Raw genomic sequence first — 15,726 nt, 5'->3', positions numbered from 1 at the left:
GAACCCGCCACCTTAGGTGTATGTGGCTGGCGCCTTAGCTGCTTGAGCCACAGGCGCCGAGCCACGTAGTTCTATTTCTAAAGCTCTAACATTAAAGTAAATAGTTATACACAATTTGCCTTTGCATTTTTGTATCTTTTAAAAAAATGATTCAAACTTTAAACGTTATAAATTGGGCTGGTTAATGTGTATAAATGTTGAGTCAGTTTAGCTTGGCTTTCTCCGTCCTTTTCTGCATAACGTAGTGTCACTGGGCCCTGTTACTAGTGGTCTGACTGCACGTTTCTTTCTCCCAGGCATTGTCTTAGGACCACCTGCACCTCCACCCCCTCCACCACTCCCACCGGGTCCTGCCCAGGCTTCAGCAGCACTCCCCCTTCCCCCAGGACCCCCTCCACCACCTCCACTTCCATCCTCTGGACCTCCCCCCCCTCCTCCTCCCCCTCCTCTTCCTAATCAAGTCCCCCCCCCTCCTCCTCCACCACCTCCTGCCCCTCCCCTCCCTGCATCTGGATTTTTTTCGGGATCCATGTCAGAAGACAATCGCCCCTTAACTGGACTTGCAGCTGCAATTGCTGGAGCAAAACTTAGGAAAGTGTCACGGGTAAATATGTTTACAGATTATTGTATTTTAAAATATATGTCTTATTCTAAATGTCTAAAATACTGACTTTATTGGATTCTAATTTTATGAACTCTGTGTTATTAGCATCACTGATGTAAAATATTGAAATACAATAGAACCTCTATAGGGCACCACCTCCCTACGTTGACCCCCTCCTTAAGATGACTTAATTTTCATAGGCCAGACGTGCACCACATGTACACATGAGTACAGCAGGCCTAGTTCCTTATGTTAACCACCACTGTATGTTGACCAGTTTGTTACAGTCCCTTGGGTGGTCAACTATTGACCAGTGCTATAATTTATATTTTTGGAAAAGTTGCAGAAATAGTATAAAGAATTTCTATAAACCCGCCATCTAGATTTAGCAGTTAACATTTTTCTAGTGTTTGCTCTATTGCTCCTTACTTGGGTATATTCTCTTCTCCGCACACACACTTTCTGTCTGAATGATTTGAGAGCGAGTCAGACATCATGTTCCTGTTTCCTTAAATACTTCAGTGTGTATTTTTATTTTATAAGAACAAGGACATTCTCCTATAGGACCACAGTGTGATTATCAAAATCAGAATATTAACCCTGATAGAATAGTGTAATCTTTAAGACAGACTCAGATTTCATCTATAGCCTGTTAACGTCTTTTATGGCAGAATTTTTTCCATTCATCTATTGCACTTGGTCATAATGTCTGTTTTTTGTTACTGTTTGGGATTTATCAAGGGTACAAGAATTAGGTTACACTGTTAGCGTTTGTTAGGTAAAGTCCCTCTTATAATTGTATCCCACCCTCCGTAATGTCTCTTTAATCTGTGATAATTCTTGAGTCTGTCTTTAAAAATATTGATGTTTTTAAAGACTGTAAGTTATTTTATAGATTGCCCTTCAGATTGGCTTATCTGATGTCCTTCAGGATTAGACTCCGGCATGTTTTTGGCAGTCATACCATCAAAGTAAAGTTGAGTCCTTCTCTGTGTGTCACTGTAGGAGACATGTCATATTGTTTCGCCCCAGTATTGGTGGTATTAATTTTAATAAACTCCCATTCATATATAAAGCCAATGTTGTTACCATATTGTTGCTTAAGGATTTAAAAATGAGGCATTTAAAAAAATTAATGCTGATGTATGCTTCTGCTTTGAATATAATGTATTAATAAACATGTGGTTGTCTAACATTGGAGTTTATGACGTATGTATATTCTCATTAAGATGGAGGATACCTCTTTCCCAAGCGGAGGGAATGCCATTGGTGTGAACTCGGCCTCATCTAAAGCAGATACAGGTCGTGGAAATGGACCTCTTCCTTTAGGGGGTAGTGGTTTAATGGAAGAAATGAGTGCCCTGCTGGCCAGGAGGTGAGAAATTTCTTTTTTTTTTTTTTTTTAGACAGAGCCTCAAGCTCTCCCCCTGGGTAGCGTGCCGTGGCATTACAGCTCACAGCAACCTCCAACTCCTGGGCTCAAGCGAGTCTCCTGCCCCCGCCTCCCAAGTAGCTGGGACCACAGGCGCCCGCCACAACGCCCGGCTATTTTTTTTGGTTGCAGCCGTCATTGTTGTTTGGCGGGTCCGGGCTGGGGATTCGAACCCGCCACCTTAGGTGTACGTGGCTGGCGCCTTAGCCGGTTGAGCTATAGGCGCCGAGCCGAGAAATTTCTTTATGCTGAACTTGTCCAGAGTTTTTATACCAAGAGTTAGATGACATTTTTAAAAATCAATTTGCCTTGTTTATAGGAGAAGAATTGCTGAAAAGGGATCAACAATAGAAGCAGAACAAAAAGAAGACAAAAGTGTAAGTGAATAAAAGTAATTCAAATTGAACAATCTTTTGACACAATTTCCTTAATAAGCTATGTTTGAATTTCATGTTTTAAGGTATAAGAGACTATTTTTTTTAACTATTCACATGTTAAAAAGTGTCTTATTTTGAATGTTACTTACAAAATTTTTATAGCATTCTCCGTAAAATGAATTAAATGTGTGGAATTCTGGGGGAAGAAGCACTGATGTTCAAACTTGTGGTTTAATTCTGTTCCTAAGCCTATCTTTAAATGAGTGAAAGACCTTTTACTAGTTTTTTCCCCCCATTTTTTAAAATCTCAGTTTTCTTGCATTAATTTAAAATAAAGGAATTAGAATAAAGAAAAACTTTTATACGTTTCCCCTAGGAGCTCTGTGGTTACTTGCTGTTTCCCTTACGAGCACATTAATAACACTGATCCCCGCCCGTCAGTGCGGCTGGGGAAACTCTGCTTTATCTGATACTGGTGTTTAACAGATAATGCAGTTCTTTCCCCTGCAACATCTGACCTTCTTGATGCCATCCCTCAATCTGTCTCTTACCTCTGCTATTGGCTACTGCAAGTTCTCATTGAGAACTCAGAGAAAAGGAGCTGTGGGGAAGGTTGAAGTAGGAAACCTTAGGAAGGTAAGAGCAGGAAGAAGGCAAAGCCCAAATGGAAGGGAAAAAAGGTGGACGGAGGAAGGAGCAGGGAGTGGCAGGAAGAATGTTGTAAGTGGAAACATAAGACACTGAATGTACATGGCAACAGATTTTTAATAGATGTGATATTAATTTATTTGTTTCTGCATATTTAGGAAGATTCAGAGCCTGTAACTTCTAAGGCCTCTTTAATAAATACACCTGGTAAGTTCAAAAGAAATAATTTTAACCTTCATAAACTTTCTGTAAATATTTAACACTCCCCAATTAAAAATCCACCCCCTACCCATGTTTGGACCGAGTGACTCATAAGTCACTAAAATGCTAAAGTTATTTGTTCACACTTGAAGGCATTGACTTTTTTTTTCCCCTTTGCCTTTTGTGATGCCAAAAGTTGCTGCTACTTTCTTCCTGATACTGGGAGATCTATTAACATGCAAAAGTGTTTTTTGGATAACTCTTTTTGAAGACAGTATTTTTACACATTTTATGTGTATTGTTAATAACTAGAGGTTATTTGTTAAGACAGGAAAAATTGGGCTAGCCATGGTGGCTCATACCTGTAATCCCAGTATTTTGGCAAGTTGAGAGGCAGGAGGGTTGCTTAAGACCAGGAGTTCAAGGTCAGCCTAGGCAAGATAGCAAGATCCCATCTCTACAAAAAAATTAGCTGAACATGGTAGCATGTACTTGTAGTCCTGGCTACTTTGGAGGCTTAGATAGGAGGATGGCTTAAGCCTAGGAATTTGAGGTTACGGTGAGCTGTAATTGTACCTCTGCACTTAACAGAGTGAGACCCTGTCTCTAACACGAATGGATGAATGAATGGAAAGTATTTTTAATAGTTTGTGCTTTAAAAATAAACACCTTTAAAATTAAAATGAACATGAACATGTTAGCTAGCCGTGCAGCATGTTTCAGAACATTTTATAATTGAGAAGATTGCCATATTAACTCTTCATTTGGATCATATTGCTAATCAAGGAAATAAAGCTTTTAATTGTAAGCTAAAAAATTCTCCTTAACCCTTGGGGAATTGTTCTTGAATTCAGTGAGAGTTCTGGCAATGAGAACTCTTAAGTATAGAATTTGTTACTTATATAAAATATCCTTCTCTGGAGGTACTTAGTGAGTACTTAGGTATAGAATTTATTACTTATATAAAATATCTTTCTCTTTCTCTGGAGGTACTTAAGAATATGAGATTGGCTGGGCGCATCCATAGCTGAGTGGTTAGGGCACTGGCTACATACACTGGGGCTGGTGGGTTCAAACCCAGCCTAGGGCCTGCTACACTTAACAATGACAACTACAACCACAACAAAAATAGCCTGGTGTGGCAGCAGGTGCCTGTAGTCCCAGCTACTTGGGAAGTTGAGGCAAGAGAGTCACTTAAGCCCAGGAGTTTGAGATTGCTGTGAGCTGTGACACCACGGCACTCTACCAAGGGCAACATAGTGAAACTCTGTCTGAAAAAATATATATATATTTTTTTTAAATGAGATTCTTGCATGTTCACATGTTATTTTTTCATTTTGACTAAGAGCTAGACTATCTTTCACCTACTTATCTATTTTGGTATTATTTGGTATTATTAATTCATTAGTAAATTTGATGAATTAATATTTAAAATGACCCATAGAAAACCATTCTAAAGAAGCATTTATATTAACTCCTACATATTTTGACTTAGAGTTATCAGATGTATCTGCAATTCTTTAAAAAAATTTTTTCTTTTTTTTTTTTTTTTTTTGAGATTGTTAACCATTCTTGCCTCCTCAGACATTGAGTAGTGACTGCTCAGTTGTCTGATTCTACGTGCATTAGGATTAACATGTGACTTCGTGAACTGTTTTTCTTCAGCCTCCCTATTTCCCTGAATAGGACTTCATTTTATGTTACCTTCATGAAAGAGTCACTGATTTGTGACCTGTTTATTAATATGTCATCTTTATCATCATATATATATATATATATATATATATGTGCTATTTTTATTTTTTGCAGTTTTTGGCTGGGGCTGGGTTTGAACCTGCCACCTCCAGCATATGGGGCCAGCGTCCTACTCCTTTGAGCCAGAGGCACCGCCCCAGAACCATAGGTTTTTTAAAACTGAATCATACTTTGGGATCATGGAACCTTTAGAATATGATAAGAGCTACAGATCTTCTTGCTAAGGGAGGGGAAATCATATTTTTATATAGATTTGTTCATAATATCAAAATATTTATGAATTCCCTGAAGGTTACCTATGGTTTCCAAGTCAGAATACCTTATTGAATATATCCCCTTATTTGAAATATGAATAGCTAAAGCACAAGTTTTGTGTGTGCCATATATATATAATTAAGGAATTATTCAGAAGGGCCAGAGGCTTCTTTTCCATGTGTTTCATTCCTTTCTTTATTTAAATTGGTGTTGTATCAGATGCTTGACAGGGCAAGAAGAAATGAATGATAAAAGTCCTGAGCACAGAGACACATGGTTCAGCTGGGAAGATGAGACACAGGAGTGAAAGTTAAATCTTTCACAACCCAGTGTTAAGTACTAAGTAATGTGTCAGGGAGGGGGATTGTATATAGAATCACCTCAATCGGCTTTATGGAAAAAAAGTAACATTTTACTATGCCTTGAAGGGTATTTGGTTTAGCTGAAAGTAAGAGAAGGCATGATATTTTAGCAAGTAAGAAGGAATAAAAACACAACGAAAAAGGAAGGAATTGACTGATTGAGGACTAAAGAAGATCCATGACTTCCAGCTTTCCCACCTAGATTCCTGAGTGCAACAGAAATCAAAAACCTAAAGCAGTGCTTCATGGGCGAGTTTATTTAGTTGTGCATGTTTAAAGAGAATGAGAGACTATAAGAACGTGAGAGGATGCAGAAGCCAGTTGAGGGGCTGCATGGGAACTCAGAGCAGTTTCTTGATCACAAGTCCTAAGCAGACTGGGGCCAAAACACTATCCTTCGTGACAAGGTTCTGCTTCTGATTTTACCCAGTCATTTAGTGAGGCCAAGGACCACATCTGTGAGTCAACCTAAATTAGAAAAAGAATTTAAGCACAATAGAAGGTCCACCAGTGAGTCACTACATAGCATCTTTTGTAATGTGACCTTAAGTAGAATTGTCTGCAGAGTCCTAAGAATTTAATTAAGAATCAGGGAAGTATAATACAATTTGATGAGTCCAAAATTTGAGTTGTTTCCATTTTTTTCCAAGAAGACGATTTGGAATTAAATGAAATGTTAAAGTACATGAGCACATTATAAATTATATATATATATATTTTATCATTAGTACTTAAGATAATTTAAAATAGTGTAGGTAAGTGCCAGCCCTGTGCAGTAGGAGTGGCGAGTTCAAACGCAGACAGTGCCTGCTAAAGAAAAAAAAGGATAAGTAATACTATTCCATTCTAATTAATTGAAACTGTCCTAATTAATCCTACTCTTGTTCTTGTACTATCTTTTATTAACATTTTCTCATTTTAAGGTCTGAAATCATACAAATTAGAATCCTTATAGATTTTAATGTTTAAGATTACATTTAAAAATCTTTATCTGCATTACTAATATTTAGTTGGGTATAATGGTATTTATTTATAACAACTCTGGAAATACAAGTTATCTAATGATTTTTGGTCCTTATTTTTAAAGAACCAACAAGAAAACCATGGGAAAGAACAAACACAATGAATGGCAGCAAGTCACCTGTTATCTCCAGGTACCAGTTTTTTTCTCTAAATTTTATATTTAACTTATATCAAAAAAGAAGTTAATACTTTTATGTTGTAGAAAAATTAATGATAGATTAGAAATTATTCAAAGGAGCACATAAAATGCTGGTAATCTCATGACTACTGGACAGCTACTGAGCCTTCTAGTTTTCCTAGTGATTGTTTGATAAATTCTACCCTACGTTCACTAGCAAGATCATCTAAGCTTTTAAGATAGCATAGTCTCTCTAATTTGTTCACTTTGAAAAATTAAGAACTACACAAAAGTTGAAGGGGTGATATAGTTAATGCCTCTGGACTCACTACCTGTATTCACCAGTTGTCAACATTTTGCCACATTCATCTTAATTATCTACACATCCGTATTTATTTTTTTTTTCTGAATAGTTTGAAAGTAGTTCACAAATAAATGTTGCTTTACCCTAAATAATTTAGCATTTTCCAAAACAGGACATCTTCCTACATAACTAGAATACCATTACCACTCTCGAGAAATACAACACTGAACAATAATATTATCTAATAAAGTATATATATTCACATTTCACCAATTTTTCAGTGACATCTTTCATGGCTATTTTTCTAAATATAATTTTTGGAAGAAACTTTTATGTTTTGAACTCAAAATCATCTGGAGAGAAAAGACTGTAATTTTTAAAAGAAAACAAAACCTAAGATTTTTAATTTGTAAAGAAAGATTTATTTCTCTGTCTCTGTTGAAACTTCTAAGCATAATCAAGTTAGGAAAGATAATGCCCAGAAGCAAGATTAGTTAATGCTTATTTCTACAAGTGGCATGTGGGCGCTGTCAAGCAGATTTCATTATTTCCTTAGCATTCTGTAGTATCATGACTGAGTTTATATCACAGGTCATTAACATAGATGAAACCTTTTATTGGTTTCTGAGACAGCTTAAAGGGCTCATATTTTTTCTAGGGGGGAAAAAAGGGCATATATTTATAAACTAAAAAGTTTTTGTCTTTATTTCCTGAGCTTTTGCCTTATTTTTGCCTCATAAAAAGCAAGCATGTCTTTAATTATAGAAAGCGGGCTCAGCACCTGTGGCTCAAGCGGCTAAGGTGCCTGCCACATACACCTAAGGTGGCGGGTTCGAATCCCCAGCCCGGGCCGCCAAACAACAATGATGGCTGCAACCAAACAATGGCCGGGCGTTGTGGCGGGGGCCTGTAGTCCCCGCTACTTGGGAGGCTGAGACAGGAGACTCGCTTGAGCCCAGGAGTTGGAGGTTGCTGTGAGCGTGATGCCATGGCACTCTACCCAGGGGGATAGCTTGAGGCTCCGTCTTAAAAAAAAAAAAAAAAATTATAGAAAGCGAGTAAAGTACAAGGTTAGACTTTATAATCACAAGCCTAGATCTAAATTTGGATTTGACTTTTGTGCGATCTTTCTACTGGTAGAAAACATTTGGTGATAATACAATTGTTTAAGCCCTACAAAGAAACTGGACCTCTTTTAATGTGTATAAAGCTTTTAGTTTCTGGGTGGCGCCTATAGCTCAGTGCATAGGGTGCTGGCCGCATACACTGAGGCTGATGGGTTTGAACTTGGCCTGGGCCAGCTAAAACAACAACTGCAACAAAAAAATAGCCGGGCGTTGTGGCGGGCACCTGTAGTCCCAGCTACTTGGGAGGCTGAGGCCAGAGAATCACTAATGAGCTGTGATGCCATGGCACTCTACCCAGGGGACAGCTTGAGACTTGGTCTAAAAAAAAAAGCTTTTAGTTTCTAAGTGACTAAAAGGCAATCATATACTATTTTAGAAGAAAAAAGGAAATTGCTTTTGGTGAACATGTTACATGTTTTTTCAGTAGAGTTGGAAAATTGCATGTTTGTTTCTTACATACCTGTGGTGACCTTCTAACACATCTCTACTAGTTCTTGACTTTCTGTGGCATGTTATGAGGCCTGACTTATCAAGTATATGACAAGGAGCAGAAACGTGGTGGGCCATTTGTCCTTTGAAGTTGTAAATTGTGACATTTTTGCCCTACTCTTCAGCCATACTTCATGATAGACATTCCCTGGTGATTCTAAGGCTAAGCCTAAATTGTTGGCAAAAATCACGCCTTAGAACAGTGGTTCTCAACCTTGCTAATGCTGCAAACCTTTAATACAGTCCAAAGGTGTCATGACCCACAGGTTGAGAACTGCTGCCTTAGAAGAATCATGGAAGAGATTTTCCAAGCACAACATGTTCCTTGTTGTGTTTGGTCTTACTAAAGGAAAAAATACTCTTTGAGAGATCTTTTCAGACTTCTAGAAGAAATTTAGTAAGTACTCTCAGGTTGCCATTTTGAAAATAATTTTATGTAGATTAGTTGAATCTTGGTTCTTATTATCCTAGTAATGCATTATAATCATGCCCCCAACTCTTTTAGGGGGCACTAAAGTGTTTGGGGCACTTTTCCCAAAATAGAAATTCTGGGAAATTTATCAAATTCTTTTGATAGATTTGCTCAAACCACTAATACCAGCTGCTTTCAATCTGTGGGTCATGACCCACAGGAACTGTATTAAAGGGCCATGGCATTAGGAAGGTTGAGAACCACTGACTAATACATATATCTTAGAATTTTAGCAAAAGCAATTTTAAACTATAAAATTTTTTTTATAGTTTTAATATACTTTATTTTAAAAGTATGCAGTTTTAAGTTGGTTTCAAGCAGAAGGGATACAGCCTACCCCTGCGGTCCCATTTCTGATGAAGAGTGATTATCATGTGGCAAACTCACATTTGCATGACTGGAAGTGTGAAAAGTAACTTTTTTATCAACATATTTTTAAAAGTTTATATCACTCACAGTTTAGAATTCTGAGGTGCTGATGGTTGGACTATATTTCATGTCTCATATGCTGCACCATATTTTCATTCACAGTTTATCCATGATTTATCCTGTCACCTTGAGAATAGCATCAGAAGCAGAGGGAGCAAAATCAGGGCTGTCTTGGCCTGGACACTGAGCACAGCCCTATAAAATATTTTTAAAATATGTTTAAAAGATTAAGACTATATTACTTTTCTTCCTAAGTTCTCTCTCCCCTGTGCCTTCTGAAAGTAAATATATTAGCCATTTCATGCTTCCATTGTAGTGAAAATACTCATTTCTCTTCTGAATATCCATGTCAAAATTACGTTAGTAGTAAGATGGATTATATCCCATAATGTACATGAGGCATTGTATTATACTGTATTTAAGTGAAGATGTAACAGTAAAGTAAAAGCAAGAATGTAATTAAAAATGCTTTAAGCTGGGGCCAGGCACGATGGCTCATGCCTGCAATCCTAGCACTTGGAAGGCTGAGGTGGGTGGATTGCTTGAGCTCAGAAGTTACCAGCCTGAGCAAGAGTGAGACCCTGTCACTAAAAAAAAAAAAAAAAAAATAGCTGGGCATTGTGACAGGTGCTTGGAGTCCCAGCTATTTCGGAGGCTGAGGCAAGAGAATCAATTAAACCCGACAGTTTGAGGTTGCTGTGAGCTGTGCTGCCATGGCACTCTGCCGAGGGTGACAAAATGAAATTCTGTCTCAAAAAAAAGCTTTTAACTGGGCTGATTACAGTGGTTCAAATCTGTCATCTTAGCACTTGGGAGGCTGAGGTGGGAGGATAACTTGAGGTTAGCGGTTCAAGACCAACCTGAGCAAGAATGAGACCCTGTCTCTTCAAAAAATAGAAAAACAATTAGCTGTGCGTGGTGGTGCATGCCTGTAGTTCTAGCCACGCAGGAGGCTGAGGCAGGAGATTGCTGTGAGCTATGCCTGGGTAGCAGAGTTAAAACTCTGTCATAAAATTTAAAAAAAATAAAAGCTTTAAACTATGGCTGGACTATAACATTGGAAAGTTAGTGAATTCTTCTTAAGATTTTCAGTAAAATCTTAACAGATCTTTCATTTAAGATGGGAGAAAAAAGTTCTTTACATGCCTCCTGAAGTTAATGTGGTGTATTTAAGCTACAATGATTTTTATTATACTTCTTATTTGAATCTGTTGCTTCATAGTCACTCTAATAGAAATATCTTTGATTGTGTTTGGATACTAATTGAATCTTTGTAGTAGGTAGGTTTTATGGTGCTTACAGTCTATAAAGGTAGCCATTCAGGAATGATGTTTTTAAAATTTTTCATTAATTATTAAGTAAATAGTATCTTTATATAATGGAAATTAATTTTAAGATTTCTTGATTTTTATTGGGAAAAATGATTATTTTAAGGTTAATGAACTCCTTTAATCGAGGTTCTGCTTACTGTAACTAAAATCCTGTGAAGCAGTGATAATGAGAATTCTTTTTGAAAGTTCTATTGTATATTCCCTTAAATGGTCTTTCCCCTTCATAGACGGGATTCTCCAAGGAAAAATCAGATTGTTTTTGACAACAGGTCCTATGATTCATTACACAGGTATCATCCTGCTGTGGCTTTGTGATTTGGGACTTTGAGAGAACATGTTCAGGATAGGGCTGAGCTTTTTCTACCTGGATTGGTAATCACCACAAGAGATCTTTAGGGGAGATAGAATCCTTCATTTGACCTGATTTTGGATACCTTAAATCCTGCCATGAGTTGGAGTAGGATAAATGTAAATGGTAAACAAATCAGAAATACTTACATGGGAATCTAAGGCCACATATATTATCCTGTAGTCCTAGCTACTTGGGAAGCTGAAGCAAGAGAATCACTTTGAGCCTAAGAGTTTGAGGTAGCTGTGAGCTATGGTGCCATGGCCCTCTGCTGAGGTCAACAAAATGAGACTCTTGTCTCAAAAAATAATGATAATAAAATAAATTTTTGTGCTATTGATAATCAAAATATTTGATAAGTTAATTTTGTTAGCCAGTTAAATTTTCATAAAATGTTTACAATAGTGGAGTAATTTTTCCTGCCTTTTCTCCCCCCCCTTTTTTGAAGTGTTTTAATTATTCTGACCAAAAGATTTAGTTAGAAAATTTGCTAATCCATAGAGCGAAAAATAGCATTTTATAGTGAAATTTTTGGACCAGGCCATGGTGCCTCCCATCTGTAGTCCTAACACTCTGGGAAACTGAGGCAGGAGGATTGCTTGAGCTCGAGAGTTCAAGACTAGCCTGAGGCTCAGCACCCGTAGCACAGTGGATAAGGCACCAGGCTGACAGGCACATACACCTGACAGGTTCAAAGCTGGTATGGGCCAGCTAAACAACAATGACAATTGCAACAAAAAATAGCCATGTGTTAATGGCAAGCACCTGTAGTCAGGCTGCGGCAAGAGAATCACTTAAGCCCAAGAGTTTGAAGTTGCTTTAACCTGTGACGCCATGGCACTCTCGAGACATAATGAGACTCTGTCTCCAAAAAAAAAAGACTAGACTGAGCAAGAATAAAATTCCATCTTTACTAAATATAGAAAAAGTTAACCAGGTACCACGGCCAGCCCTTGTAGTACCAGCTACTCAGAAGGCTGGAGCAGGAGGATCCCTTAAGCCCCGGAGTTTGAGGTTGCTGTTAGTCTGAGGCCATGACACTCTAGCCTGGGCAACGGAGTAAGACTCTGTCTCCCAAAATAAGTTTTTTTTATAGTACATCTATCTTCTCAGTTACCACACTGCTCTCATAGTGCTCCTGGGGATAATGTTGATAAACCTTTTTGTTATAAAAAAGTGGTGATTACGTCTTTCCTTCAGTATGAAAAGTTCCCCCCTTTAGTTAATTATCATGGTGGTGGTGGTGATGGATTGCATGTTAGCATGAATTAAATCTTTTAAAAATTGCATGTTGTTTCCACAGTTGTTAATTAAATAACAATGATTTTTGGCATTACTTAGTAAATAAAGATGTATTTATAATATCCTGCCCGGTTAAATAGCAGATTGTAGTTGTTCATATGAATTTCAGAGGTATTTGTTAATAACTTACGAGAAAATAACTAGCTAATTGTGCCATTTAAATGTGAAGAATTAAAGAAAAGCAGGGTAATTAATTTAACTCTGGAGAACAGGAGTAGATAGCATGAGTATTTGAAACACACAGTGTGCTAACCTTCAAGGATATACTATCTGGGTAACTGCACACTTAGAATCCTTTTATGATGCAAGCTTTATAAAAGTGATTCATGTAACCAGAAGCATTTGTACCCTTATAATACTTTGAAATTTAAAAAAAGACGATGAGCCCTGACTCTACATAGAATACCGTAACTCTCACGCTGTGGATCTCAATTAATACAAAGTGACTCTGGAATTAAGTAGTTGTCTCAGCAAAGTCAGACAGTGTATCCTTACAAGAAAATCTCATGTAAATCTTCTTATTCCCTAACAAGCTCAGGGCTTAATTGAATGAAATTTTGTGAAAGTTACTATTTTCCCTTATTCATAAAGCAGATAAAATAAAAATCACTGGCTTGATTCATAACAATCTTTGAAGCAGTAATCTGTTTTTATATTAAAGCACATTAACCCAGTATTTCATCTTTATGAATGGTGCCTATAGGTTTGGAGTTTTGTATATCTTACAAGAATTATGGGTGGTGCCCGTAGCTCAGTGGGTACTGCACCATCCATGTACACTGAGGCTTGTGGGTTCGAACCTGATCCTGGCCAGCTAAAGTAACAAGGACAACTGCAACAACAACAAAAAGCTGGGTGTTGCAGCAGACACCTGTAGTACTAGCTACTTGGGAGGCTGAGGCAAGAGAATCGCTTAAGCCCAAGAGTTGGAGGTTGCTGTGAGTTGTGACACCACAGCACTCTACCCAGGGCAACAGCTTGAGACTCTTGTCTCTTAAAAAAAAAAAAAATGAAATTATAACTCTGAAAAAGTTATTATGCTTATTGGGTCTTATTTCAGATTTCTAACATTGGTCCTTTGCAAAATTGGAAACATACAGTTTGCCTAATGGTTGTAAATTGCATTGATTTGTGGCCCTTAACAAGTGGCTACTTACTATATACCAAACCAGATAATAGAGGCATGCCAATTAAAATTCTAAGGTTTCCACTGGGGATTTTCTGTTATTGCCAGAATTGGAGAGAGGAGTGATGACTGATTTATGTGGCATTGAAACTTCTACTGAAAATACATCTAAATTACTAAAACATTTCTTGATGTAAAATTTCAATAGTAATTGAACTTTTAAAAGTATAATTATTATAATTGACAATCTGTTTCTGTCTGGCATTTCCTTTAAAAAAAGAAAATAAGTTTATGGATGTAGTTAGCTTGAAACACTATTCAAATGATGTCTCCTTTAAGAACTTCTTAGGAAAATAGGCACATAGCCTACCCTAATCATTTTTTCATTCATATTTATTTTGTTGTTGAAATACAGTAAAATATGTACAAAGAAGTTGTATTTACTAAAATGTTTTCTTCCTGCAATCTAAGAAATAGACTTTGTAAACTGATTTGTGTTAGAGTAAAATATTTTCAAGTCTTTATATTTTTCCTCCTTTGGTTTGCCAAGTATTTAATAAATAATGTAACATTTCAAAAGAAGGAACAGATACGATCATGTTATTTGGGCCTCAGGTATTTCAGCTAGCCTCTCAATCACTGTTTGATCAACAGGCCACATGTCACCGGGTTATCTGCCTCATGTCTAAAGAGTCCTATCACCTACTCTGTTCTGAAGAAGTCTCACCAGCTTGTCACCTTTTCCTAGTTTCTTTGTAGACAATTACAATGCTGAGACAAATGAAAAATATTTTCTGCTTTATGTTCTAATCAGTTCTACAGTTTTGACAACTAACTTTTAAGCAAATTGTATTTTATTTAAGAAATATATTTAAATCTGGTGTTGAGTTAATACATTTGCAGTTTTTTATGAACTCGTTAAATATCAAATGTTTACTTGTCTTGGAAATTTCATTTGTACAGACCAAAATCCACACCTTTGTCACAGCCTAGTGCCAATGGAGTCCAGACAGAGGGGCTCGACTATGACAGATTGAAACAGGTGGGTACTAAGTAGCTACTTTTCTTTAAAAGCATTCCTGATACATGTGTTTGACATGGATCCTAAATATAATTAAAAAGAATAGAGTTAAAATAGTTTTATACAAATTAAACAAAGCCATTAGTACTGTATTTTTTCAAATGTTCATTTCTGGTTCACTGACTTTATATAAAGTTACAATAGGGTGGAGAGTGGGCCCCTGGTTCAGTGATGATAGCATAGAGTTTAAAGGCAAGTGCATGGTATATAGTTGTAAAGAAAACAGTAGGCTTCCATATTTCATTTTGTATATTGGTAAAATTGGACCAAACAAATAGAGTTTTGGCAAGAATGTGAGGAAATAAAATGTATGTTTATGCTTTCAAAGAAGCAGTTTGGGAAAACAAATCAAAGCCTGAAAAATAAATGTCTTACCTTTAAACTCAGCAGTTTTACACCCAGGAATTTACGCAAAGGAAACACGGTAGAAGTTTGCAAACACATGATAGAGATTCTGTAGCCATCAAGGGATCATAATTTAGAATATTGAATAACAAATTGTGAACACTTGACCATGTTAGATGAAACAGATAACCAAACAAATGCATACTGTTATCTCAGTTTTATCCAAAAATATTTTTTAAAAGAAAAAATACTATTCATATTTTAGACACATATATTTAATACCTGTGTGTCTAGAAAAAAGGTGATAAGACTATGAGTTTTAAAATATGTAATTCCCAGAAGAGAGTAAATAATTTTTTTCAGATAAACCTAATTTTTATTCTTCAAAGCTATTTGCAAAGTTAAATTGAGTTATATCATTTGAAAAGGAAGCACACAGTCATTGATAATCAGGCCCTCTATGTGTTGAATATGGCTTTCTTTTCTTGAAAAATGCTTTAAGGCTCAGCGCCTGTGGCTCAAGCGGCTAAGGCGCCAGCCACATACACCTAAGGTGGCAGGTTCGAATCCCCAGCCCGGGCCCGCCAAACAACAAT

General features: G+C 37.0%; 1 protein-coding gene across 4 annotated transcripts in view; it reads left to right on the top strand.

The window, feature by feature from the left end:
* The window catches only part of ENAH (ENAH, actin regulator), a 179,570-nt gene that overhangs the window by 158,446 nt on the left and 5,398 nt on the right, over positions 1-15,726 (top strand). For 2 of the 4 annotated variants that reach the window (XM_023513888.1, XM_012805916.2), the window contains 7 exons: positions 297-604; positions 1,834-1,979; positions 2,356-2,413; positions 3,220-3,268; positions 6,722-6,788; positions 11,155-11,217; positions 14,668-14,746. In XM_023513888.1, coding sequence (XP_023369656.1) covers positions 297-604; positions 1,834-1,979; positions 2,356-2,413; positions 3,220-3,268; positions 6,722-6,788; positions 11,155-11,217; positions 14,668-14,746 — 770 coding nt within the window. The remainder of the gene's footprint in view (positions 1-296; positions 605-1,833; positions 1,980-2,355; positions 2,414-3,219; positions 3,269-6,721; positions 6,789-11,154; positions 11,218-14,667; positions 14,747-15,726) is intronic. The other 2 variants (XM_023513889.1, XM_023513887.1) reach the window with 1 other exon arrangement.

The sequence above is a fragment of the Otolemur garnettii genome, unplaced genomic scaffold (assembly GCF_000181295.1).
Source record: "Otolemur garnettii isolate 467f Iridium unplaced genomic scaffold, OtoGar3 scaffold00045, whole genome shotgun sequence".
Lineage (NCBI taxonomy): Eukaryota > Metazoa > Chordata > Mammalia > Primates > Galagidae > Otolemur > Otolemur garnettii.
Note: the sequence above shows the minus strand (reverse complement) of the source record. Positions and strands in the feature narration are given on the sequence as shown.